This window comes from Schistocerca serialis, chromosome 8 (assembly GCF_023864345.2).
Source record: "Schistocerca serialis cubense isolate TAMUIC-IGC-003099 chromosome 8, iqSchSeri2.2, whole genome shotgun sequence".
NCBI lineage: Eukaryota > Metazoa > Arthropoda > Insecta > Orthoptera > Acrididae > Schistocerca > Schistocerca serialis.
Genome location: NC_064645.1, coordinates 441,466,208 through 441,491,174, shown reverse-complemented (window position 1 = coordinate 441,491,174; position 24,967 = coordinate 441,466,208). Strand labels below are relative to the sequence as shown.

General features: G+C 43.1%; 1 protein-coding gene across 1 annotated transcript in view; it reads right to left on the bottom strand.

The window, feature by feature from the left end:
• LOC126417177 (serine/threonine-protein phosphatase CPPED1-like) overlaps positions 1–23,914 on the bottom strand; it is a 132,258-nt gene extending 108,344 nt beyond the window's left edge. The window contains exons 1-2 of the mRNA XM_050085079.1: positions 23,705–23,914; positions 23,562–23,630 (exon numbers count right to left, since the gene is read on the bottom strand). Coding sequence (XP_049941036.1) covers positions 23,562–23,630; positions 23,705–23,717 — 82 coding nt within the window. The 5' untranslated portion in view covers positions 23,718–23,914. The remainder of the gene's footprint in view (positions 1–23,561; positions 23,631–23,704) is intronic.
• Between the last annotated feature and the right edge of the window lie 1,053 nt (positions 23,915–24,967).

Below are 24,967 nucleotides of genomic sequence, written 5' to 3'. Positions count from 1 at the left end.
ATTATCACCGTGTGTATGAATGTGGTCCACCCAATGTGAAAACAATTGAGAAATGGTATAGGAAGTTTCTGGCAACAGGAAGTGTTCTGAAACATTCTGGCAGTGCACCTTACGGAGCTTCAGAAGAGACAGTGGAGGACATCAGACAAACGTTCCTCAGAAGCATCAGACAAACGTTTCTCAGAAGCCTACATCAGTTAACTTGTCAAGCATTTAGGTAACTTGATGTACCTCAATCAACAATGCATTGTGTAGTTCACCAGCGTCTTTGTATGTGTGCTTACAAAGTGTAAATTCTGCAACATCTGACGCCGAACGACAAACCATGCCGACAACAATTTGCTGCGGATATGCTGCAACGTATTGATATGGATGCCAGCTTCCTGGAAAGATGTTTATTCTCAGATGCGACAACCTTTCATCTATCAGGAAAGGTTAATAGGCACAATGTTCGGATTTGGGGTTCGCAAAATCTGCATGTTGTCATTGAACATGTTCGTGATAGCCCTAAACTAAATGTCTGGTCTGGGCTAATGCAAGACAGGGTTGTTGGACAAGACTTGCAACCCAACAACATTTTTCAACAAGATGGGGCTCCGCCGCATTTGTCAACTGCTGTTCGCAAGTTCCTGGATAGGAAATTTCCCAATCATTGGATCGGACACGGAGGACCCATTGCCTGACTACCACGTTCACCCGACATTATGCCGCTTGATTTCTTCATGTGGGGATTCGTGAAGGAGCACATGTATGTGACCAAAGTGGATGATATTCCTATTCTGCGACATCATATCACTAATGTGTAATGAGACTGCAACAATAACAGAGGAAATGTTACAAAGAACTTGGCAAGAAATTGAATATAGCCTCAATATTCTAAGTGCTAGGTTCACATGTAGAGGTGTATTGATGATAAATAAATTCTTTGGGATTCTCTAGAATGTGGTGAATTTCATTGTAGTATCTACTGTGTTTTGTTTTTTGTGGTTTTTATTCCTGGGTCTTTGAAATTAGGGAGGTCTGAGTGGGATACCCTGTACATTGTCTGACAACTGCTTCAAACAACTAGTCCGACAAGCCCCACAGGTATGATTTTAGATGTCCTGGTTACAGACTCAATATTTTTGAGAGGGTTTCACCAATGAGGGAGGATTAGTAATCAGGATGCTGTTACAGGAACAATGGTTATCAAAGGCAGACAGGTCACCAAGAAACCTAGGAGTATTTGTTTTTGGTCAAACTGATATACAGTTATCACCAACTTGATTAAAGGAAGAACTGAAACTTTTAGTTCAGAATTGGCAAGTGTGGGACAGTCTTGGTTAAAGCTGAAGGTCTAGGTAAGTATGTACCACATAAAGTAATACAATGTGTCAAGGTTCCACCCTTTTTTAACAATACGTTTCAGAGAAGCTGCAACAACGGAGACTTTCAAACGCCTGCTATAAAAGAGACTGTAACGAAACTGTTATACATAACTTAATAGCAACTTGTGCTTCTGTAAGAAAGGTCATACATGAAGTCTACAATAATTTTCAGTCATATCCTGGTGAAAGATATATCAGAAAATCTTAGGAAATTGTGGTCATATGTAAAGTCAATAAACGATCAGTTTTCCATTCAATATTTTGTGGATCAGTCAGGTGCTTGTGAAAAAACAGCAGATAGAAATTCTGCATTTAAAAATGTATTTATGCATGACAATACTGCCACACGAATGTTTCACTACTGTACCGACTCACAAATGAGACATAACGACATTAGCACTCCCTGTATTGACAAACAATTAAGATTACCTAATCCTTTCAGTACCAGCATTTTTTGCCTGAAACCACCATTTTATTATTATTATTTAAGTACCAGTGCCTTTAGCATGAAACCACCAATAATGCCACAAGACAGAGATACCTAGTGGTACTTCTACAGATTGTGACTTCTTTTTATTTATTTATTTATTTTTTTAATATAGTGACTATATTGAGGAGATCTTTGACAGTGAATGAAGTATAACTAAAATTATTGTGATGTAAACTTGAGTTTGCACTACTGCTTTTAAGAGTGGTTTAAAAATTAAACCATTGGGGCAGTATTTTTTGGTACAAGTGTATTAGATTTTAGGCAAATTTTTTTCTTCTTATTTAGGACTAGAATTTGTTTTAGGCGTTATGAGTTCATAGATGTTTCATGATGTGGGACTGTGTCTAGGAAAACTGCAAATTTGCGCATACCTGCCACTGTGTGCCATTAAACCTCAGGTCAATCAGGTGAATTTGAACCAGCCAAGGCAAACATACTGAAAGGCGCTGCATTAGCTCCTAGAGCATTGTATAAGAGGAGGAGCAGTGGTTTTTTATTTTTTAAAGTAGTTATTTTGGTCCTAATATACATATGTAGATTAATATAAAATTATTTCCCACACTTCTCAGGGTAGGTTTGTCATGACTTATTAGCACATTTTACAAAAGTGGCCTGCAAGGACTGCTTCTGTCTGTTAATTTATAACTGAAGTCTAATTTTTTGCTTGTCTTATGCTAGCCTAGTGTTAACTTGGAATTACTGCATCTGTTCCATTTTGTTGAATTCCTGGTAAACAGAAGGGCCAGCTCACCTATCTTTGTCAATGGTTGTGCCAAGGTGGATACACCAGTACCCACCAGACCACCAAAATTAAGCTTCAAGCATGATCAAAACTTGGATGGGTGACTGTCTGGATACACTGTTGACAATTTCTCTTTACCTTTATGACAGAGGGGAAAGGGGGTGGGGGTGGGGAGTCAAAGTTTCTGATTATCAGTCTTTGCACCAATGTCCTGGATTAAATTCTAAACCTCTCCACAGTCTTTCATGGGGTGAGGGCATGCAACACTGTTGATGGTGGTCCATCCGTCAGATGGGGACATTATGCTCGGCAGCTCCCTTGGTGCTCCTCAAGAGGAGGAGGACATGTGCTGACACTGGGTTTCACCCTCTCCCCCCTCTCATCATCTTCAACCTGCCCCCCCCCCCCTTCCACACACACACACACACACACACACACACACTATTAGTCATCTGCACTTAACAGATGAACTTACACACATAGCTCTCATACTTCATGAAGGAGAGGTGCCTGTTGGTGCAGAGGACAGGAAAAACCTTTCCAATTAGGAGGATGAATCTGCCCTTCGGGATCTCCCAGCCATTCTTGTCATATGACTTTACTATCTGTTGAATGGTTTAAGTGTACAGGAAACAAGTATAGCTCTACTGCATTTCCCTGGGGCACTCTTGAACAATAACTTTACATCCTGTGAACACTCATCATACACAACATACTGGACTCATTAAAATGTCTTTGAGCCACTCTAATATCTGAGAATAAGAGTCAAACACTTTCCAGAGATCTAGGAATATTGTTTTTGTCTGTTATCCTTTCTTCCAGATTTGTGGATACAAGCTATTCTCCCTTAAGCAAACTTACAATATGCTCAAGAATTGTATTGCAAACCGATCTTACAGATATTGATCTGTAATTTTTGCAGATCTGTTCCTTTGCTCTTCTTACATACAGGAGTCACCTGCACTTTTTTTCAGTTGCTTGGGACTCCACTGGGCAACAGATTCACAATAAATGAAAGCTAAGTTTGGGACCAATGCCAAGAAGTACTCTGTAAAACCAAACTGGGATTCCATCTGGACCTGACGACTTATTTATTTTCAACTCTTTCAGCTACTTTTCAACACCAGGGATGCCTATTTCCATGTTCCCCACACAGGAGTTTGTGCAGCGGTCAAACGATGGTATGTCTGTACAATACTCCTGAGTGAATGATTTTTTAAATGAGAGAGTTAAAGCTTCAGCTTTCCTTTTTCTCTCTTCTAATGCCACAACAGGCTGGTCTAAGCCTTCAATTCAGTGATTTTACATAGGACTATAATTTTCTATATCTCTTGATAAAATCTTTTGCCAAATTTTGACTGAAGGTTATAGGATGTTTCACTCATTGATCTTTTTATATAGCAATATGAATTTCTACTAACTTTTGCCTGTCAACATTTTGGCATTACTTTCAACTGAGACTGCAACAATCCATTTTCTCAGAATTTTCTGAATTTGTTATTAAACTGCAACAGGCCTTTTCCATCCTTAACCCACTTATTTCTTATTGCAGAACCATGTCACTTCTTCCAATTTTTTGCGGTTTGTTGCACAACAGAATAAGCGCTCAGTTTTCTTAGCCAAACTTGGAGACTGTCTCCCAGTTTGGCTACCACAAAGGCATATATGAACAGGAAAGGTATATATGAACTAAAGCCGGAGATAAACAAGAATTATTTTCAAGTACATTCTGTGACCTTGCCACAGCCACTGAATAATGTGTGTATCGTACATTCTTACTTGGTAAACTCAACTAGTACTCCTCTTGTGTGGATTTGTGTGTGTATGTGTGTGTGTGTGTGTGTGTGTGTGTGTGTGTGTGTGTGTGTGTGTGTGTTTCGAGCTTATGGGCACTCAACTGCAAAACAAAGGAATGTGGCTAAAAACCTCGAAAATTGGTCCACACTCATGCACTTGAATCGACCACAAAATCATTATCTCACATGAGCTAAAACAATGGCGAAAAAGTAAAATTGACTAGACACGATATTAAAACACAAGTAAAATGAGGAAGGAGCTATAAGAAAGGCACAGGTTAACATCACTGGAATACTACTTACAAAAAATATGGGTGAGTCAGTCATCCTATTAACAAATTAAAACCATCTCCCTAAAATCTTGAGAAAGATACTGGAAAATTAACTAAACTTTAAAACTTGAACCACACTTGTTTGAACATTACTTAAACAGGAGGGCAGATACATCGGCAAATCCACCATGGCCGATCTATCGCAAAATAAAACACAGTCCAATAAAATGTGGTGTACAGTCATCTGTATGCCACAAGCAAAACATATTGGAGGGTCATTTTGCTGAAGTAAGAAGCCATGTGTCATACGGCTGTGGCCTATGCGAAGATGAGTAAGAAGGACCTCGTCCCGCTGGCTGGAAGGAGGTACACCATGGCCGAGTTGTGGACTTAACTACACGGAGCTTATTGTCGGTCATTTACGGCCACTCGCCTTCCCATCAATGCATGACTTTGTACCTCAACAGCGAGGTGATAGCGTGCAGGGAGATGGCACTCCGAAATACCTACTCATCACAACACACCTCCTTGGCTGCTAGATCAACCCCTTTCGTTTCCTACAATATGCATGAGCCATGGTACCCAACAGAAAGACACTCCTTCCCAGTAGTTGTAGTTGGAGGAGGGCATCCTGGATTACTTTATCTGGTGGGTACAAATGGAGGGACTGAACGGCACTCAGAGGATCTGAACAGACACGAAAATTTAGCACTGCAAGAAAGTCTCATCTGCTCCACTGCCCACAAGAATTGCATATAATTCTGCATTGAAGACAATAAATTCTTGACACAGTCAGACCTTGAGGACAAAATCCGGGCAAACTACAGAGCAAAAAAAAAAAAACAAAACAGTCCCACCAGTTTAGGCCCATCCGTAAAAACGGCTACATAGTTGCAGTGCTCATATTAAATGTCAGAAAATATCACATTAAAAACAGAAGCAGGAGTGCAATCTCTCCTGTACTGTACTAAATCTAAAGTGACGTTGGGCCTCTGCAATAACCATGGCGGCAAACGGTTAAAACCCTGATTTTGGGGTTGTTCTTGCTCCTCACCGAGTGACTCCAGCACACACTACACACGGATCTCAAACAGCATTGTGGCTCATGGATAGTTGGAGGAAAGGCGTTAAGCAGGCCATCAAGTAATCGTATGGTATCCAGGTGAAGCAGGAGCTGGAGGAACTGTCGCCGGCTGGTGAGTGGCAGTTCTCCAGCCTCAGCACAGAGACTGGGAATGGGACTGGTCCTATAAGCACCCATGGCCAGCTGTCAATGATCTTCAAATAAGGTGGCCTCACCAGTCCTTACACCATGCACCCCTAGTCCAGCTGCGAATGCTCGGAAGCCCTATAAAACTGGAGCAAATGTGCCCTGTCCGCAATGTGTCTCCAAATAGTATCATACACCTTACTGATATCTAAGAATATGCCAAGACAGTGATGTTTACGTAGCAATGCCTGTTGAATAGCCATCTCTGGCAGGATCAGGTTGTCAACAGTGGACTAAAATCAGAATGCATGCCGAGAGTGGCTGAGAAGTTGCCTAGTCTCTAAAAACCAGACCAAATGACGGTTAACCATTTGCTCCAGGGTCTTTCCTACACAGTTCGTTAAGGCGATACTCCGATAACTACTGGGACATGTGTGGCCCTTTCCTGGTTTGAGAAGAGGAATCAAAAGTGTCTCTCTCCAGGAGTTGGGGAAGTTCCTTGTCTGCCGTGTAAGATTAAAACATTTGAGAAGGATTTCCTTCAATACTGCAGGCAAATGTCAAAGCGTGCAGTACCTGATTTGGTTGTGACCGGCTGTAGTATCACGAGTCTCACACAACGCCATTTTCAGCTCCCACATGGAAAAAGGGTAGCTGTCTCAGAGTTGTTGGATCTGAAGTCCAGTTTTCCCCTCTCTACAGTTGCATGACAGCAATGAAATACTGGATCCTGGCTGGCATTGGCAGTAGTTTTGCAAAATGCTGTGCCAGCGTCTGAGCAATATCTCCAGGTACTGTTTGGTGACACCCCTGTTTCGCTACTGCTGCTATTGGTAAATGACCGTGTTTACCAGAAATCCTTCAGATAGTTTCTCATACTTTCATAGGACAAGTGGAACAGTTTACAGAGTGCAGGAACATTGCACTGATCTTTTCTTGCTCTCCTTAATTAAGTGCTGAGCCTCGGTTCTTGCGACTCTAAAGGCTGCTGTAACACAGCATTTAAATCGTTGAAGAGATGCATCACTGTCCCAGACTGCTGAACAGCACTCATCTGTTGACCAAGGTACAGGACACCTCCCAATATGACCCGAGGACTTAGGGATGGACAAGTCAGCAGCATGATGGATTACTCATGTGATGTGGTCCCTCCATTCCTGGAAACTGTCGCAATGTTCAAAGCTGGCTGAACAGCATTCAGTTAGCCCTGCTGACCATCCATTCTGATGAGTTCTGTTGAAGCAATCTTTTATCCAATAGATTAATGCAGAGTGGGACGTGGTCACTGGGATGAAGGTCATCAATGACTTCCCACAGAACAGAGGCTGCAAGGGCTGGAAAGCAGGCAGGCAGGCGCACGCACGCACACACACACACACACACACACACACACACACACACACACACACACACACACACACACAGAGAGAGAGAGAGAGAGAGAGAGAGAGAGAGGGGGGGGGTAGTGATGGCTGACAATGACCCAGTAGCAGCACAGAAATGAGTGGGAGTACCAGTGTTGAGGATGCACAACTCTTGAGAAGTCATGACACCCTGCAGAACCTGACCCTGGGACCAAATGGATGTTGACCCCCACAAGACATGATGAGCACTGGGGTCTCCCGAGAGAAGATATGGGCAGGGGAGTTGTTCCATAAGATCTGTGAGAGTCTCAAGAGTCTCCTGCATCAGACGGAAGTAAATAAAGCAAGCAGACTGTGATCCTCTGACACGTTAGAATTTCAATTGCAACTGCTTGCAGGTCAGTAGCTAGGGGGAGAGCAGAAGAGTGGTATGCATTGTTTACAAACATAGACATGCCACCCTTGGCACTTTTCCCTGTCAAGCCATCTTTGCAACAGAGCATATAGCACTGCAGGATAGGGGCACCAGACACTTTCAAGTGTTGCCTGCAAAAACATGCATACTAAGCATTCCTGGGCTAGGAGCTTCCATTCCTCCACGAATGTCCAGAACCCATTAAGATTCCACTGGAAAGTGGGAGCCATTTATCAAACGGGTTGCACTTTCACCCTGTCTTTCTGTCTGGGAGTGAAGCATACCTTAAGAGGAGCCTTAACTTTGGGGCGACATGACTGCGCCAGACCAACATCAAGTTCCATTAGGTCAATTAGAATCAAGAGAGACATAAGAGAGGTTGAGTTCGACCATCGGACAGTTGACTTCCTGACTCTGTCAGTGGTTGACGCTTTGTTTTCGATTTTTTGCCCTGAGTGGGCTCTGGGGCCACAACTGCGGCCGTGGTAGTAGCAGCACTGGATGGCGGACCAGGCTGAACCTTTGGAGGGGCAGGGAGCTTCACAACAGTGGCAACCACAGCCTTGTCTGAAGTCCTGTGTGGAGGTTTAGGGACCAGCTGTTCAAGAACAGATGCAAAGGACATAGCAAACGTCGGGGGCTGCATGGCCTTATAGATCTTTTTGGCCTCTCCATATGAGATATGTTTAGTTGATTTTATTTCCTGCATCTCCCTTTCTTCAAGAAAGATGCTGCAGTCCCTACTCCACACAGGGTGAACCCTGGAGCAGTTGACACACTCCACTACAGATGAGTAACCAACTCCTTCTTGGGTGGCTTTTCGACTTTTCCAGTAAGTGGCTTCTCCGTTACATCAGAGAGTGGTACGCCCAAAGCTCTGGCATTTGAAACAGCACATTGGATTGGGGACATAAGGCCACACATTGAGACAATGTAAACCTGCCTTAACATGCTCAGTAAGTCTCGTGCTACTGAATGTCAATATAAAGGAGTTGGATTTGATATGGCCACCCATCCACCACCTTCATGTTGTTCTGCACGTCGACTACACATTCTGGCGCCCACTCACATTGACATTTCCAAGGAGGAACTGCAACTAGATTCCTGCATGTCACAACACCTTTGCTATACTTCACGAAACTGTGCAGTTCAGTGTCTATTGCATACTCCGCAAGGCATTTAGCTTTTTGTAGGTTAGTGGCTTGCTCAGAATCTGAAGTTTCCACTAGCAGTGTCCACTGCGCAAACGCTTTACTGATTTTACGGATCCACAGATTCCCTATCAACACTTTTGTATATAGAACAGCAAAACCTTCTCAAAATTACCCTCCTTTCATTTCACTACTAAAAACACATTCTGATGACCAGCATGCATCCTGTTACTACTCTACTTCTGGAATGAACTCCTAAGTTAGAACTGGCTACACGAGCCCTCTTGTGACAATGGGTGTTAGTACCTTCCAGCGGCCCACCCTTTCTGCTGGGAGGAGAAAAAATTTTGGAGTATCTACTTTGGTCCCAAAGGCAGCTAGGGAAATAAGGGTCCACTCTGATCCCCGTATGCCTGAGTAAGCCTTATACAACTGAGGTGCGGCAGGTTCTCCTGAGGTTGCCCACTAACGACTGTTCTACCTCAACAGCCCTACATCTCATTAGCACACAGCACACCTTGAGATTGAGGTTTTTTTTATGGGGTTTATTCCATCCGTGTGATCCAGACAGTCAAGCCAAGATCCTTGTTTCCTGTGACACACAATGTTCCACTGCCGCACTGCATTGTGGTCACTGAAGCGTGCACAAAGCTTATGGTCACAAGGGGACTTACAGGGCTTACCAGCACCCAGCTCATGAACCCCAAGGTGACCAAGCTCGTACTCAACAAATGCATTACAGCATAAAAATAAAATACAAATCAAGGAACACTGAGTTCAGTACTGGGTCCATTCCTATTCTTAACCAACATTACTGACACTCACAATGACTTCAAAGGACTGTTAAAAACTTCAATACATACTTGATGACTCAAACAAGTTAATCTTCTTCTCCTTTTTCACTTCCATGGAGCAGGCTTACAGCATGTTCCATCTTGACTGAAGCCATATATGCCCCAGTAGTCCAACATCTCTTTTTCTTGTTGTTTTACAATAGATTAATTGTTTAATTAATCTCTTTTTCCCCACTCTATTGATATGTTGTTTCCATTTATGCACCTTTATAGTTATAAAGTAAAAGGTATAATATGTTGCTCTCTCCACTTGCCGGGACGAATACCCATTCTTCAGAATCACTCTGCAGGTGCTCCAGTTCCATTTGCAAGCTATTGGTGTCAGAGATGACGTGGGCTCAGTGAATTAAGGTCTTCAAAACACCCATCGTTTGTGCCGGATGGTGGCAACTAGCAGCTTGTACTTCAGACCTGTAAGTGACAGAGCAAAGAAGAGGAAGAGGCCTTTAAAATGACTGCCTATTTACCATATATTGGTAATATCTCAGCACAAATAGGCAGAATACTAAGAAAATTTAAAGTGAAAGCAATCTTTTGCCTTCCTGCAGCGTAGGATCGCATTGTAGAACATTAGTGGCATACTCGTTCTTTCAGCCCTGTAAATCTGCCATCGCCGAACACTGTATTTCCACTGGTCATGTAATGAATTATGTGAGACCAAAATTGTGGCCCATATGTCTAACTTATGGAGTTCTGTTGTTAATGTATCCGTGGAAATATGACTGTCTGACAAGGAGTCTCTTATTAATCGAGTCAGTGGATTTCAATTGAATTCGGCATGGAATCCAATCGTTGAAAAATTTCGTGACCTCTGTACCCAGCGTAGTTCTGTGATGGAACTGCGGGACCACAATCAAATTGATATCGATGCGGCTAGTTTTCACCACAGAGGGCATGCGGCACAGCAGAGTCGAACGCGCTCAAGTAGCGCACCTGCAACGCCAAGTGAATCAACCACACATGTGCCAGCAGGGCGTTAAATACCAGAGCTCAGTGCATTTTCGCCAGTACCACCTGAAGATGGCCAGAAGACTCTGCGCCAAAATATTGAGGCAGGAAGTCACAAACATCCGGCAGTTCGCCCAAAATTTCATGGAACAATATGTACGCCGGGAGTTTTAATTCTCACATCAGGGGTAGCCATTACTTCGTAAAATTTTAACTTTGTATCCCTCCTCGTCTTGTCACCCAGTGTTATGTGTATTGCTCCACGTCACTTGAAACTAATCTAATGTATTATTGACATAATTTTTATATCTGTGGCTAAAATCACAGGCTAACAGCAGAAAACACGACATCAGTCTGCCAAATAAGCAACTCCAGTTGTGTTAGTAAAACAGCAAAAGAAATGCTGTACAAAGGGTGTTGGAAATAATAATACTGTGAATACAATAGCATATAAAAGAACCATAATATAGTAAATGACCCAAATTTCACAATGGGCACCCAATTTTAAAATTAGTAACACTACCCAATCTCTTTTCATCCATGGCAGTAATGAGACAGACCTCCACAAAATCATATCAAATCTTCAAGCTAAAGTGTCTTACAGCTGGGATGACAGTTCACCTAAACTGCTAAAGGAATGCAGAAAACAATGATGCACCTAATACTTACCTCCCTCTGCTATGGAGAAAAATCACTGAAATTCTACCAGCATAAAAAACCTACATACAAATATCACTAACTTCAGATCTTGGCAAACTGCTAGAGAAAGTAATATTAATTCACATCGAGGCATATTTCAGCAGACATAATCTGTTAGCATGGGTTTGGAAAAAGAAAGTCTACCATAACAACAGTGGCAACTCTCTTACATGAAATATTAAACAAACAGAAAAAAAGGAGAAAGTAACAGGCACTTTTCTGGGTATGAGTATAGTTTTTGTATTATCAATCATATCATTTTACTGCATAAATGGGAAGAATACATGATGAGAGGAGTAGCCTTACAACTACTCACCAACTAAATAAATGACTGACATTAGCTGCTAGTGGGCACTGATTTAAATCAATGAGGAAAGTTGAAAATTTGTGCTGGATTGGGATTCGAAACTGGGTATCCTGTTTACTGGGCAGATGCGCTGACCACTGCACCAACTGGACACAGTGGTCATGGTAACTGTAGGCATAGAACAGAAATGGTACATTGCCATTGCTGGACATGGGTTCCTATTCAAAATATTATGTACTCACTCCCCTCTACAAGTCCTACAGTTTATAATGGGAATTTCCGAACACCCTGTACTTAAAGTAAATCTGATTTGCATCCCCACAGAGACACTATAAGTGCCACTCTTATGCAACTGGCAGGATATTTATAGATATCATCTTTCATATGTACAAATATGCCGAACAACTTCTGTTCATGTCGCACAACTCCTTCTTTGTGTCGCAACTTTTTTTTCCATTAGTGTGTATTTTGGACTGATAAATCCACATCTCAGTACAGTATTAGGTTGGTGGCGAAGTTGGTAGAGCTTTTGTTTTGCATGTTGCTATTCCACGTGCTATGGGTTTATTTATCAATTGTCACTTTATATTTGCAGTTCACTGTTGCTATTTGAGTTTACATATTGTCATTTGGAGATAGTAAGTGGAGCTCTGGATGCTTGAAAATGGGGAGTCATGTGCAGATATGTGAACATTTCCGACACATTCTTCTGTTTGAGTTCAATAGAGGTGTGACAACTGCAAAGGCAGCCAGAAACATTTGCACCACATATGAGGATAATGCCATTGGACAGGGCTCGGCAAGAAAATAGTTCTCTCATATTAAGGAGGATCATTTTGACATTAGTGAGTCCCCGTGTTCCGGAAGACCTTCGGTGTTCGATGAAGATTGTTTAAACAAATTAATCCACAATGATTCACATCAATATACTCAAGAACTGGTAAATGTGATGAACTACGATTTTTCCACACTATCATGCGACATTTGCATGCAATAGGGAAGGCACAACAATCAGATGCGTTGGTACCACATGCTCTACGCCAAAAACACAAAAATTAGCAGGTGGCCATGTGTGCATCTCTGCTTGCTCATCATCATGGACAACACCATCCTTTCCTACCCTGTATCATTGCTGGTGACTAGAAATGTTGCCTTTTACGCTAACATAAGGAAAAGAAAGGAATAGTTGAGCGCAAACAAACAAGCAATTCCCTATACGAAGATCTGTAGGGATCTACAAAAGATAATGTTACACATCTGCTGGAACAGCAATGGTTTAATTTACTACAAATTGCTTCTCTGAGATGTAACCACAATTGTTGGCATTTACTGTCAACAGCTGGGACATTTTGTAGATTCATGCAAGAACAACAACCAGGAAGACCGTGTGAAGTGACACTATGCCACAATAAAGCCCACCTGCATTCTGCTAAACTGACAAAAAACACTATGCAGAAGTTGCGTTGAGAAGTCATTCTGCACCCATCTTATTCTCCTGATCTTGTGCCATTGCATTTTCACCTGTTCCACTCTCTATCAAATAATCTATAAGGAACTTTCTTTCCAGATTAAAAGCATTCCAAACACGGCTTGAAAAGTTCTTTGCTTCAAAACCAAGTGATTTCTACAGTTGTGGGATAGAAAAGTTATCCCAGCATTGACAGACTGTTGTAAATAGTGAAGAAGAATATATTATTGATGACTAAAGTCTCTGTTATGTGTATCTGCTGTATTTATTAAACTTACGCAGCAACCCAATACATTAAGACCAGGGATGGCACCAGCAGTCTATACAGACAGACTTTTTAGACTACGAAAGTGGCAGTAAAAGTTGTAGTTAAGTTAAACAAGAGAGAGTCTTGCAGAGAAGTCTTCAAAAAATATAAAATACTTACCATCTACTCTACGACCATCCTGCAAATCATGTTTGTGACTAAATCCAGAATATAATGTGCTGAACAGTAAGGTACATAACTACAATACATTGTCGGATGGCCATCCTGATTTAGGTTTTCCATGATTTCCCTAAATCACTTCAGGCAAATGCCGGGATGGTTCCTTTGAAAGGGCATGGCCGATTTCCTTCCCCATCCTTCCCTCACCCGAGCTTGCGCTCCGTCTCTAATGACCTCATTATCGACGGGACGTTAAACACTAATCTCCTCCTCCACCTCCTCCATTGTTGCAGCTGATGTGGAGCAGTGCTTGCTGAAGGTGACATGGGGACGTGAATAGGAAAAGGGTGATACAACAGAGAATGGGGACTCTTGGGTGAAGGGCGATGGGCTAGTGGGTTACTAGAGACTGGATGGGTGATAACGGGAGAAAGGATGTGCTGCAAGGATAACTCCCATATGCATAGTTCAGAGAAGTTAGTGGTGAAGGGAAGGGTCCAGATAGCATAGCTTGTGACACACCCATTAAAAGTGAAGATGTTACGCTCAGTTGCTTGTAGTCCAAGCAGGAGTTACCCTGCACAACACTTTTGCAAGAGGTATTGACAAAACTGCAATCTGCCATATCAGTCTTTTGGCAGCAGAGCCTGGAGATACTGAAGATGGTAGACACAAAAACTGTTCATGAAGTTCTACTCAGACAAGAGGACGACTCTTGTTGTCCACAGCTAGTAATCATCACACACTAGTTCCAAGATTTTCACCAAATAAATGATATCCTCCTCCATCACTGGTATGCAGACCAAGTGAGGTCTTCCATAAATTATCTTTTTGAAAGCTAAATACCTAAAGCTGTATACCTAAAATGCTGAAAAAGTCTACAGAACAGCTTACTAGGTAGTGCTCTGCAACAGAGACATTTTTCAGTGTAGAGGGCATGAGTATGTAAAGTAGTTTAATTTGCAAAAGCACAGCACAAAATTGTATTAACTTGATTAGTGCGCTTCCACAACTAACAAGTGTTGAGAAAGTGAAAAGGAAATGTACTGAACCACTGGTATGTACAAAGAGTACACTAATTGGGGGGAGAGAGAAAAAAAACACCAGTGAACATTTGTTTAAGACACAACAAAACATACCTAGAATTGTGAACCATTTACTGAAAAAGAACACATACTGACCCAACAAATTACATGTGACTACATAAACTTTCCCCAGAAGAGCACAATGACAATTTACACTACGACATAACTCAAGCCGCACAACTGACAGTGGACTGTCTATTGTTCAGCCTAATGTGCGCCCGCAGAAAAGCATAAAAACACCCTGTTGACTATGCAAGGACTGGGCTCATATCTACAACCCATGTACTTCAGCCCTGAACAAGTATTCAAATCTCTGAGAGTACAAGTCTCATGGTCGGTTGGTTTAAAAGGGGGGAACGAGACCAAACTGCGCGGTCATCAGTCCATTTCTCCCAGTAGAACAATTACCCAAGGGAAAGAAGAAAACAAAGAAGATGTACGGCACAATAACTGGAGAAAGGAAGAAACAGAAGAACGGAAGAAGGACAACACACACTACAATGGACAAAACAGGACAAGAAAACCACAGAGAGATACAAGAAACAGGGAGAAGAGATTAAAAAAAAGAAAGCAGGGTACCATGGCTGGCTGACCATGAGAATAAAAAACGAGAAGCCAGCCACTCTGCAACACATTGAAACCTCCACCCTAAAAGCCCTAGAGTGGAGGACACAGAGGGACAAAGAACATACGCTAAAACTCAGATCAAATGATAAAACCCACCCTCAAGAATAAAACATAAAACTAAAGCTGCTGTTGAGGCATTGTCACCCAACACCGAAGGTATGGTGCTGGGAAAGTTAAAAGTCCACCGCAGGGCAGCTAAAAGTGGGCACTCCAGCAAGAGGTGGATGACTGTCATTTGGGAGTCACAGCGACACTGAGGTGGGTCTTCGCGATGGAGGAGGTAACCATGTGTCAGCCATGTATGGCCAATGCGGAGCCGACAAAGGACAACTGATTCCCTGAGAAGCCCACAGGGAAGACTTCCACACATTCGCAATCTCCTTAAGGACACACAGTTTGTTGTGCATACTGTTATGCCACTTCGTCTCCCAAAGCCGAAAAACCTTGCGGCTTAAGACAGAACGGAGGTCAGTTTCAGAGATGCCCATCTCCAGGAGCAGTTTCCATGTAGCCTGTTTGGCCAGCCTGTCAGCAAGTTCGTTGCCTGGGATTCCAACGAGTCCTGGGGTCCACACAAACAAAACTGAACGGCCAGACAGTTCCAGGGCACAGATAGACTCATTGATGTTCACTATCAAAGGATGGCGAGGGTAGCACTGGTCGATAGCTTGTAAGCAGCTCAGTGAGTCAGAACAGAGAAGAAACAACTCACCAGAACAGGAACGGATGTACTGAAGTGCACAAGATAGGGCCACAAGCTATGCAGTGAAAACACTGGAGCCAGCGGGCAAGGAATGCTGTTCAATATGTAATCCATGGACATATGCGAAGCCGACGTGATCATCAGCCATCGAGCCATCAGTGTAAACCACTTCATGGCCTCGGTATATGTCAAGAATCGAGAGGAAGTTGCAGTGGAGAGCCGCAGGTTTAGCTGGGTCCTTAGGGCCATGTGAAAGGTCCAGGTGAAGCCGCGGCCTAGGTGTACACCATGGAGGTGTACGTGAATGGACCTCAAGTATAGCTGGTAAAGGCAAGGACTCCAGTTCAGAAAGAAGGGATCAGACACGAACTGCTACTGGAAGCCCTGACCTGGGCCACTGATGTGGAAGGTGAACTGCCGTGGGTGGGAAAAGGAGACGGTAATTCGGATGTGCAGGAGAACTACAAACGTGTGCAATGTAACTGGCCAGCAGTTGTGCATGCCTAAACTGCAATGGAGGGACTCCAGCCTACACCAGGACGCTGGTCACCGGACTTGTCCTAAAAGCTCCCGTCGCTAAACAAACGCCACAGTGGTACACTGGCTCGAGTAAATGCAATGCTGAGGGCACCGCCAAACCATAAACCAGACTCCCATAGTCAATGCAGGATTGAATAAGGGCTCTGCATAGCTGCAGCACCGTAGAGCAATCTGCACCCTAGTTGGTGTTGCTCAGGCAGCGGAGGGCACTGAGGTGCTGCCAGCTCTTACGCTTAAGCTGACGAAGGTGAGGAAGCCAAGTCAATCGGGTGTCGAAAACCAGTCCAAAGAATCGACAGGTCTCCACTACAGTGAGTGGATCATCATTAAGGTAAAGTTCTGGTTCCGGATGAACAGTACGACGCCGACAGAAGTGCATAACACACGACTTTGTGGCCAAAAACTGAAAGCCGTGGGCTAGCGCCCATGACTGCGTCTTGTGGATGACTCCCTGTGTGCGCCGCTCATCAACACCAGTACTGGTGGAGTAGTACGAAATCCGGAAGTCGTCTGCATACAGAAAAGGTGAGACGGACGGCACTACAGCTGCTGCTAGACCATTAATGGCCACTAAAAATAGCGATACACTCAATACAGAGCCCTGTCGGACCCCATTCTCCTGGATATGGGGAGGGGGGAGGGGGGGGGAAACCATGGGAGGCACCTACTTGGACACGGAAAGTACAAAGCAACAGGAAATTTTGGATAAAAATCAGGAGCAGGCCTCTGAGACCCCACTCGTATAATGTGGCAAAGATATGATGTCGCCAGATCGCGCCATACGCTTTTCACAAATCAAAAAAGACAGCAACCAGGTGTTGGCATCTGGAAAAGGCTATTCAGATGGCAGATTCGAGGGACACAAGATTATCAGTGGTACAGTGACCCTGGCGGAAGCCGCCCTCACATGGAGCCAGTAGGCCATGTTGACTCCAGGACCCAAACCAACCGTCAACACACCATACGTTTCAGCAGCTTACAAAGAATATTGGTGAGGCTGATGGACTGATAGCTATCCAAATCAAGCGTTTTTTTACCGGGTTTGAGCACCAGAATGATGATGCTCTCCCACCACTGCGATGGAAAGACATCAGTAGATAACACGCCATTTATGTTAGCACCAGGAACATTTGTTGGGATCTAGTACCAGAAAACATGTTTGATCCTTGCCCAGGCTTGGGGAGATGATGTATGGCACCCAATGGTCGAGACGTATCTCTCCCAACACTCCTGCTTCTGTCGTTTGGTAAGTTGGTGAATGCAGGCAAGGAGCCGTTTAAAGGCTACGAGGTGCTCCAGGGACGGGTGCCGCTTATGCCGCTGTAGAGCTTGCTGAAGCTCCTTAATTGCTTCAGCGACTTCCAGCGACCATCAAGAGACTGCCTTTCATCGGGGGCACCCTAAAGAGCAAGGGATCACGTTTTCTGCTGCAGAAAGGATCGTTGCGGTCACCTCCTCAACAACCAAATCGATGTTCCCGTGTGGGGGAGATTCAGCGGTGACAGCTGAGTTGAAAATTTCCCAGTCCGCCTTGTTTAAAGCCCATCTAGGCAGGCGTCTGTGTGCCTGACACCGGGGCAGTGACAGGAAGATGGGGAATTGGTCACTACCACAAAGATCGTCATGTGCTCTCCAGTGGATAGATGGGAGACGTTCTGGGCTGCAAAATGATAAATCAATGGCCGAGTAACTACCATGAGCCACACTGAAATGTGTGACGGCCCCAATATTTAAGAGGCAGAGGTCGAACTGAAACAGGAAAGTTTCGACATCTCTGCCTCAGCCAGTAAGCACGGTGCCACCCCACAAGGGGTTATGGGCGTTAAAATCTCCCAAAAGTAGGAAAGGTTTAGGGAGTTGATCAATCAGTGCAGCCAATACATTCAGGGGTACTGCACCATCTGGAAGAAGATATACATCGCAGACAGTTCTTTCCTGCATCGTCCTTATTCTGACAGCCACAGCTTCAAGAGGGGTTTGAAGGGGCACAGTTTCACTACAAACTGAGTTTAGGACATAAACGTAAACTCCATATGACACTCGATTATTGCCAGGAACCAGATTTCCTGGATGGCAATGCAGAAAGCAGGTGTGAAGCTCAACAGTTGCTTTAGCTCAGCCAGGTGGCAGGAAAAACTGCCGCAATTCCACTGGAGGATGACATCATTGTGAGACTGGGAAGGCATGGAACATTCAATGAGGCAGTTTACGCCTCAGGGTCACCTGCTGCCACCGACTTACTGTCTGATCAGTCTATATCCATTGTGTCTGAGGGCCCGGCAAGATCTAGGTCCTCAGTGGACGCCATAATCTCCTCATCACCCGCAGACGCAGAGCTTGTAGGTAGCAGTGGTGTGGGTGCCACCACAATTCCCTCAGTCTTGGGGATCTTTTTGGATTTCTCTCACTGCCCCTTGGGTTTCCCTGGCTGGGAGAACTTTACTGATTCAGTCTTCAGGACTGAGGATGAGCATGAAGCCCTGCGACCAGCTGCTTTTGGGGCCCTTCAGCCACCGGCAGGTGTCATCTTTCCCACGAGCAGAAACCTGGGAAGGGAGTGAACCAAGGGACCCATTCCTAGCGAGAGGAGCCGGAGAAGACTTGCTTCTCCAGCACAAAAGTGGGGACTGATATCCCCGATGGTTGGGGGGGGGGGGGGGGGGGTGTTGCTCCCAAAGTAGGTGGTGAAAGAGCGACAGTGAGGGAAGTGTCCCCACCATCAAGAGGGCAGGTGTAGTCTTCCGGCTCTGAGAGGTCACTGGGGTTGGCGGAGCAGATGGGGCTAGAACTGTTGTAGCGGGGGCGTAAGACGATGTCATACATACAGGATGTAGGCGTTCAAATTTACCCTTAGCCTCAGTGTAGGTCTGTCGGTCCAGGGTCTTGTACTCTATGATTTTCCTTTCTTTTTGGAGAATCCTGCAGTCAGGTGAGCAAGGTGAATGGTGCTCTCCACAGTTGATATAGATGGGAGGTGGGGCACATGGAGTATTGGGATGTGATGGGCATCCGCAATCTTGACATGTGACGCTGGAAGTACAGCAGGAAGACATATGGCCAAAGTTCCAGCATTTAAAGCACCGCATTGGGGGAGGGATATAGGGCTTTACATCACAGCAGTAGACCATCACCTTGACCTTCTCGGTAATGTATCACTCTTGAAGGCCAAGATGAAAGCACCGGTGGCAAGCTGATTATCCCTTAAACCCCGGTGGACACACCAAACGAAACGTACACCTCGCTGATCTAAATTGGCATGCAGTTCATTGTCAGACTGCAAAAGAAGGTCCCTGTGAAATATATCATGGAACACATTTAAGCTCCTATGGGGCGTGATGATTACAGAAACATCCCCCAGCTTGTCACACGCAAATAACACCCGTGACTGGGCAGAGGATGCTGTTTTGATCAAGACTGACCCAGATCTCATTTTGGACAAGCCCTCCATCTCCCCAAACTTGTCCTCTAAATGCTCAACAAAAAACAGAGGCTTGATCGTCATGAAAGATTCCCCATCAGCTCTAGAATATATAAGGAACCAGGGTGAGTAAGAGCCGCAGCCATCCTTAGCCTCCCATAGTGTGGCCAGGGAGGGTAACGATTTGGGGTCACACTTCTGTGCGTTGAACTGAGCCCGTGAACGCTTAAGAGACTGCTGGTGTTTGACCACCAGCAAGAGATGATGTACTATGCTTCATCGCGTGTCATCCATCCTGATTCCACCCACTCCGACCAGGGGCTCTCCCCATGGGCGCCACCCAGCCGCAGCGAAGGCCACCTGGCAGGATGGCCATTGCCGAGAGTTCTGATGTCCCAGGGTGATGGGCATCTACTCCTCAGCATAGTGGGGAGTTAACAGCACAGGCATCAGCAGAGTGATCCGTGTGTGGTCAGGGGGCTACAACCAACAGGGTACATGGCAGCCCCACCACAATGGACTAGGGACCGTGCTGGATTATCAGATGCAACCAAGCAGTCCATTATCATCGTCAGCATAGAAAATGATACTGCACAGTTGATGGAAAAACACGCACCCTGGAGGGTGACCTCACCCAACAGTTGGAGAATGAGCAGACGTGCAGATCCACATCGACGAAGGATGCGATAGGTCTCAGCGCATGATGGACACAATGCACCGTGTAAAGCACCTTTCCCCAATTGGCTCGCTCTTCAGTAAAAATTTTGAAAAATGGAGGTCAAACCCTAGTGGGGACCATCACATAAAGGCCGAAATGTGAGAGACTCCTTTTAGTCACTTCTTACAACAGGCAGGAATACCTTGGGCCTATTCTAACTCCCGGACCCGCAGGGGGTCGATTTTCATTACAAGTGTTTATTGGACATGCTTTTAATGAGTTGGCTACTACTATATGCCATACATAGGGCAAGAGCTGCCCCCGTCTCGCCCCACTTACATTTTTCAAATATGATGCATAACATATTTTTATAATATGTGTTATTTTTTTTATTTATAAAGAAAATTTAAACATGAAGCAAATGTTAGCTATGACAAATCATACTGAAATTAAACATTGCTGAACCAATTAAAAAGCAGAATTCATACATATTCAAAATGATATGCAGAACATATGGAGCAAATATTACCAATACCAAGCACAGACCTCAGTCTATGGTAAATATAAATCTGCTATCATAACAATTATTTTGTATTCACATTCATTGACTTCATTAAATCACAAGGGTCACCTATGTCAGCTTCCCCAGTAATGTTATCATAACGTGCCAAAAGCCGTCTTATGCGCACAAACAGAAAGGGAACAGAACCTGACAACCTTTTCATTTCTGTCTACATAAGTTTTTAAAATGTAAATTGCGGTGACAGACTGATCTGCAGCATAGCACGAAGTCTAAGTTGGGTTGGATGTTGACATTTTGCTCTCTCTCTCTCTCTCTCTCTCTCTCTCTCTCTCTCTCTGTTTCTCCCCCCCCCCCCCCTATTGTCTCCAGCTGCCAGCTGCTGTGGCCACAGCAACCTGAGGCAGAGGCAGCGGCGTCACGTCATGCGAGTTGTGCTTGTGTGAATGTGTGTGTCCTTTCTATTTCCAAAGAAGGCCTTTTGGCCAAAAGCTTTAAATGATTAGTACCCTTTTCATTGTACCTGTCAAACTCAATGCCTCAATGTGGTGAGTAGTAATCTACCCTTTTCATAGTATTATTGTTATTCCATCCTGGAGTTTCCAGTGTTTGATAGCTAAATTTCAGATATTTTGTGACAAAGGCTCTTGATGATTTAGATCATCCAGTGCTCTTAAACAAACATGACAATTATAATGTGTGAGATGTGCCAAACAATTTACTTAATCTTACTTAAGTAATCAATCACAGATTACAGAGGTCAAACACAAGCATGCTAACACTGCACAGACTACCTTTTAGAACCATCCTTACTGACACTTAGTACACCACTGAGCTCTGTCTTAGGGCTATTCCTTTTTCTAGTGTACATTACTGACATGCTCTCATGTGTAAATAATACAGAAGCAGTATTATTTGCAGATACCAGTTGGCTTACTGAAGGAAAAAAAAAATATATTGTCACTTCTGCAGTTTCATCACGGATGAAGTTTCCTGATGGCCCTATCGAAACCGGTTCATTTCAAATCTACAAAAATCCTTTTCTTTACACTTTCAGACCCAGCCAAAAGTAAAAATCCAGTAATTCACATTAACCACCAGCAAACAGAAAATGTCACAGTTTCTAGACCCCTACGAGAAAATCTAAAATGAAACTCTCACATATCGTATCATCCCTTAAATTCAGAACTTTCTAACATATGTAATCAGGGTGCTACCCAGCAATGCAGCTCCTGGAACTGTAATTTTCTTGGATACATTCACTGTTAAGACATGCTATTATCTTTTGGGGCCTCTCTCTTTATGCCTTAACAAAATTCAGGAAACTACACATAATCTCTAATCAGAATACTAAAAAAAAGCAAACAACAGAAGTTCATGATGGCTTTTTTAGATATTTAAATATTCTTGCTCATACCTGCATTTCCAATTTAGAAATTGTGCTGCTTGTACGAAAAACATGATGAAGGAAAATATCTTCACCCCGAACACTGCTGTGCATGAGTACCATATTACTTTATGGATAAATATTCATGTAAACTCTTTCAGCATAATTCTGTGTCAAAAGGGTGTTTATCATCCATGTGTAGCATTCTACAATAATCTGACACAAATTGGTAAGAGCACCAATCATGTAAACACATTCAAAACCTCTGTTAAATCCTTTATTAAAGAATTGTTTTTACAGTTTGTTAGTATATGGACAACAAACTAGAATAGTTGTCTCAGTACTCTAAAATATTGTCAAACATCTGCCATACATGATATTTATAAAATATTAAATTAACAAAAAAATTAAATACTGGGCAGCTGCAGGAATACATTCAGGGATTAATGAGGAAGTGAGAGGTGGGGGCAAGATTATGTAATTACCAATTGGTTTATAAAACAGCTTGCCCATTTTTGGAACGAGTAATGCCACAATAATAAAATTTGATAGGTGAAACAAAAAAATTATTTCATCCCAGAGAATTTATGGTTACCTATGGTGTATGGAAAATTTACTCTGCACTCATGCAGGCACTGATGCACAACACTTATTTTGTAACTTATTTCCTGCAACCGATTTTTTCCACGTCCCTACGATACACAAATGTTGTAATGGCACAGATGGAGACATAAGACGTTAAATGCGATCCTCGCCAACAGGATAAACTACATGTTAAAATCTTTAAATGCCTAAGTGGAGTATGACTTTTCTTGATTGTGACGATTTCGTGCCACAGCAGAGCGTTACTATGTTATTCAAATTTAATTTTATAGGGAAATACAATTTCCATGCGGATCCTACTGCTAATACAGACCTTATAGGACTATTTGCGATTGTTGTATGAATGTCTTTTACAGTCTTGAACGACAATACCCATTCACTAAATAACTACGATTTCTCTGTAATAAGAACGGTCGAATTTAATTATAAAAGCCATAGAAACGAACAACAAAACGATGATCGTGGATTGTTTTCCGATACATTTACTTTCTTCTAGAAAATGGATCTTACCATTATCAAATGCTGAATGTGTTCTGTTCATATTTTGTATAACCCATCGCTGTTCATCGCCAGGTGAATCTGAAGTAAGAATATGTACCATTTAGTGAGACATTCTAGAGGAAGGCTGATTCAAGCCACATATTCGTACACACCTCCACAAGACATCTTCGACACCACTATACAACGGCACTACAATACCACACAGAACAGCGTTACATTATCTTTCTTCTCAGCATCACCTATCTAATCAGGAACAACATTTGTTACGAAACAAAATTGCCCCTTCCTGTTATTCACAAAATTGCCGCTTCCTGTTACTCAAGTCTGAAATATCCACATGTTGAAATAAAATCGACGAGCATTAAATTTAATAACATATTGTCCATTTCATTTCTTAAGTTAAATGGAATGAACTAGAAACAGTAGTCTAAAACGCAATATAAATAATAAATACCCTAAAAAGGACGGGCATATTCACAATGGACGTCAACAGAGAACAACACTTCACCGTCAATCAATGCTTTCGGAAAATCTACATATCAATTCGCCGCAGTGTTTGTGTTTGTTTTTATGCTCAGTCTTACTTTGTGTAGTGTTGCGTATTGTTTTCAGTTGCGTGCGTGTTCCTTGGACAAGAAACAAAATTTACAAACTTGTCACACACTGTGTGGCAGAGGCGTGCCAGTAAAGCGTTCTCTTTTCCAGTCATTATAATTCTAAACTGGAGCATGACCCCCTTGAAAATATAGGTGCATTACTTGGCACCAGCAGCGATGTCGACCAAAAATTATTTGTTCGTACATGTAGTATCCGACATATGTCATACTTTACAGTAATAAGATATAAATTTGTAAAACATTTACAAAGTAGGATAGGATTTGGTGAAGATAGAGCATCCAGTTGCCGGCATCTGAAACAAGTAAATTTACTTTGGGTGTGGCGAAAGATACCCTTTTTTTTAATACAGAAGATGCTACACGCCCCGATGAAACAGCAAATATGCATCCTCCACAAAAAATAGAGGTAAAGGCGGTGTGGAAGATTGTGAACTGTGAATTGTAATTTATTCGTCTCATAGCATAGCATACATAAGCTACTCATTTGATTAGAGTACAAGCACAGTCTAATATAGACTGTGGTACAAGTACAGCAGACACGTGAATATATGGTTTATACAGTTTCACTGATATAAAACTATGGTTGATAAAATGATTGAAATTTTAATGTAACTTTTGTGTAAAGACATCGTCACATATTTACAAAATAATACAACTGATAAACTACATCCTGCTCAAATACTCAGTTCATCATTCATGAATTCTTCAACTGAGTAGTAGCATCGCCGAAGCAGAGTTCGTGCAGCTTTCTTTACAGTGGATGTAGGTTCATAATCAGAATGTTCTTGGCTTTTAATG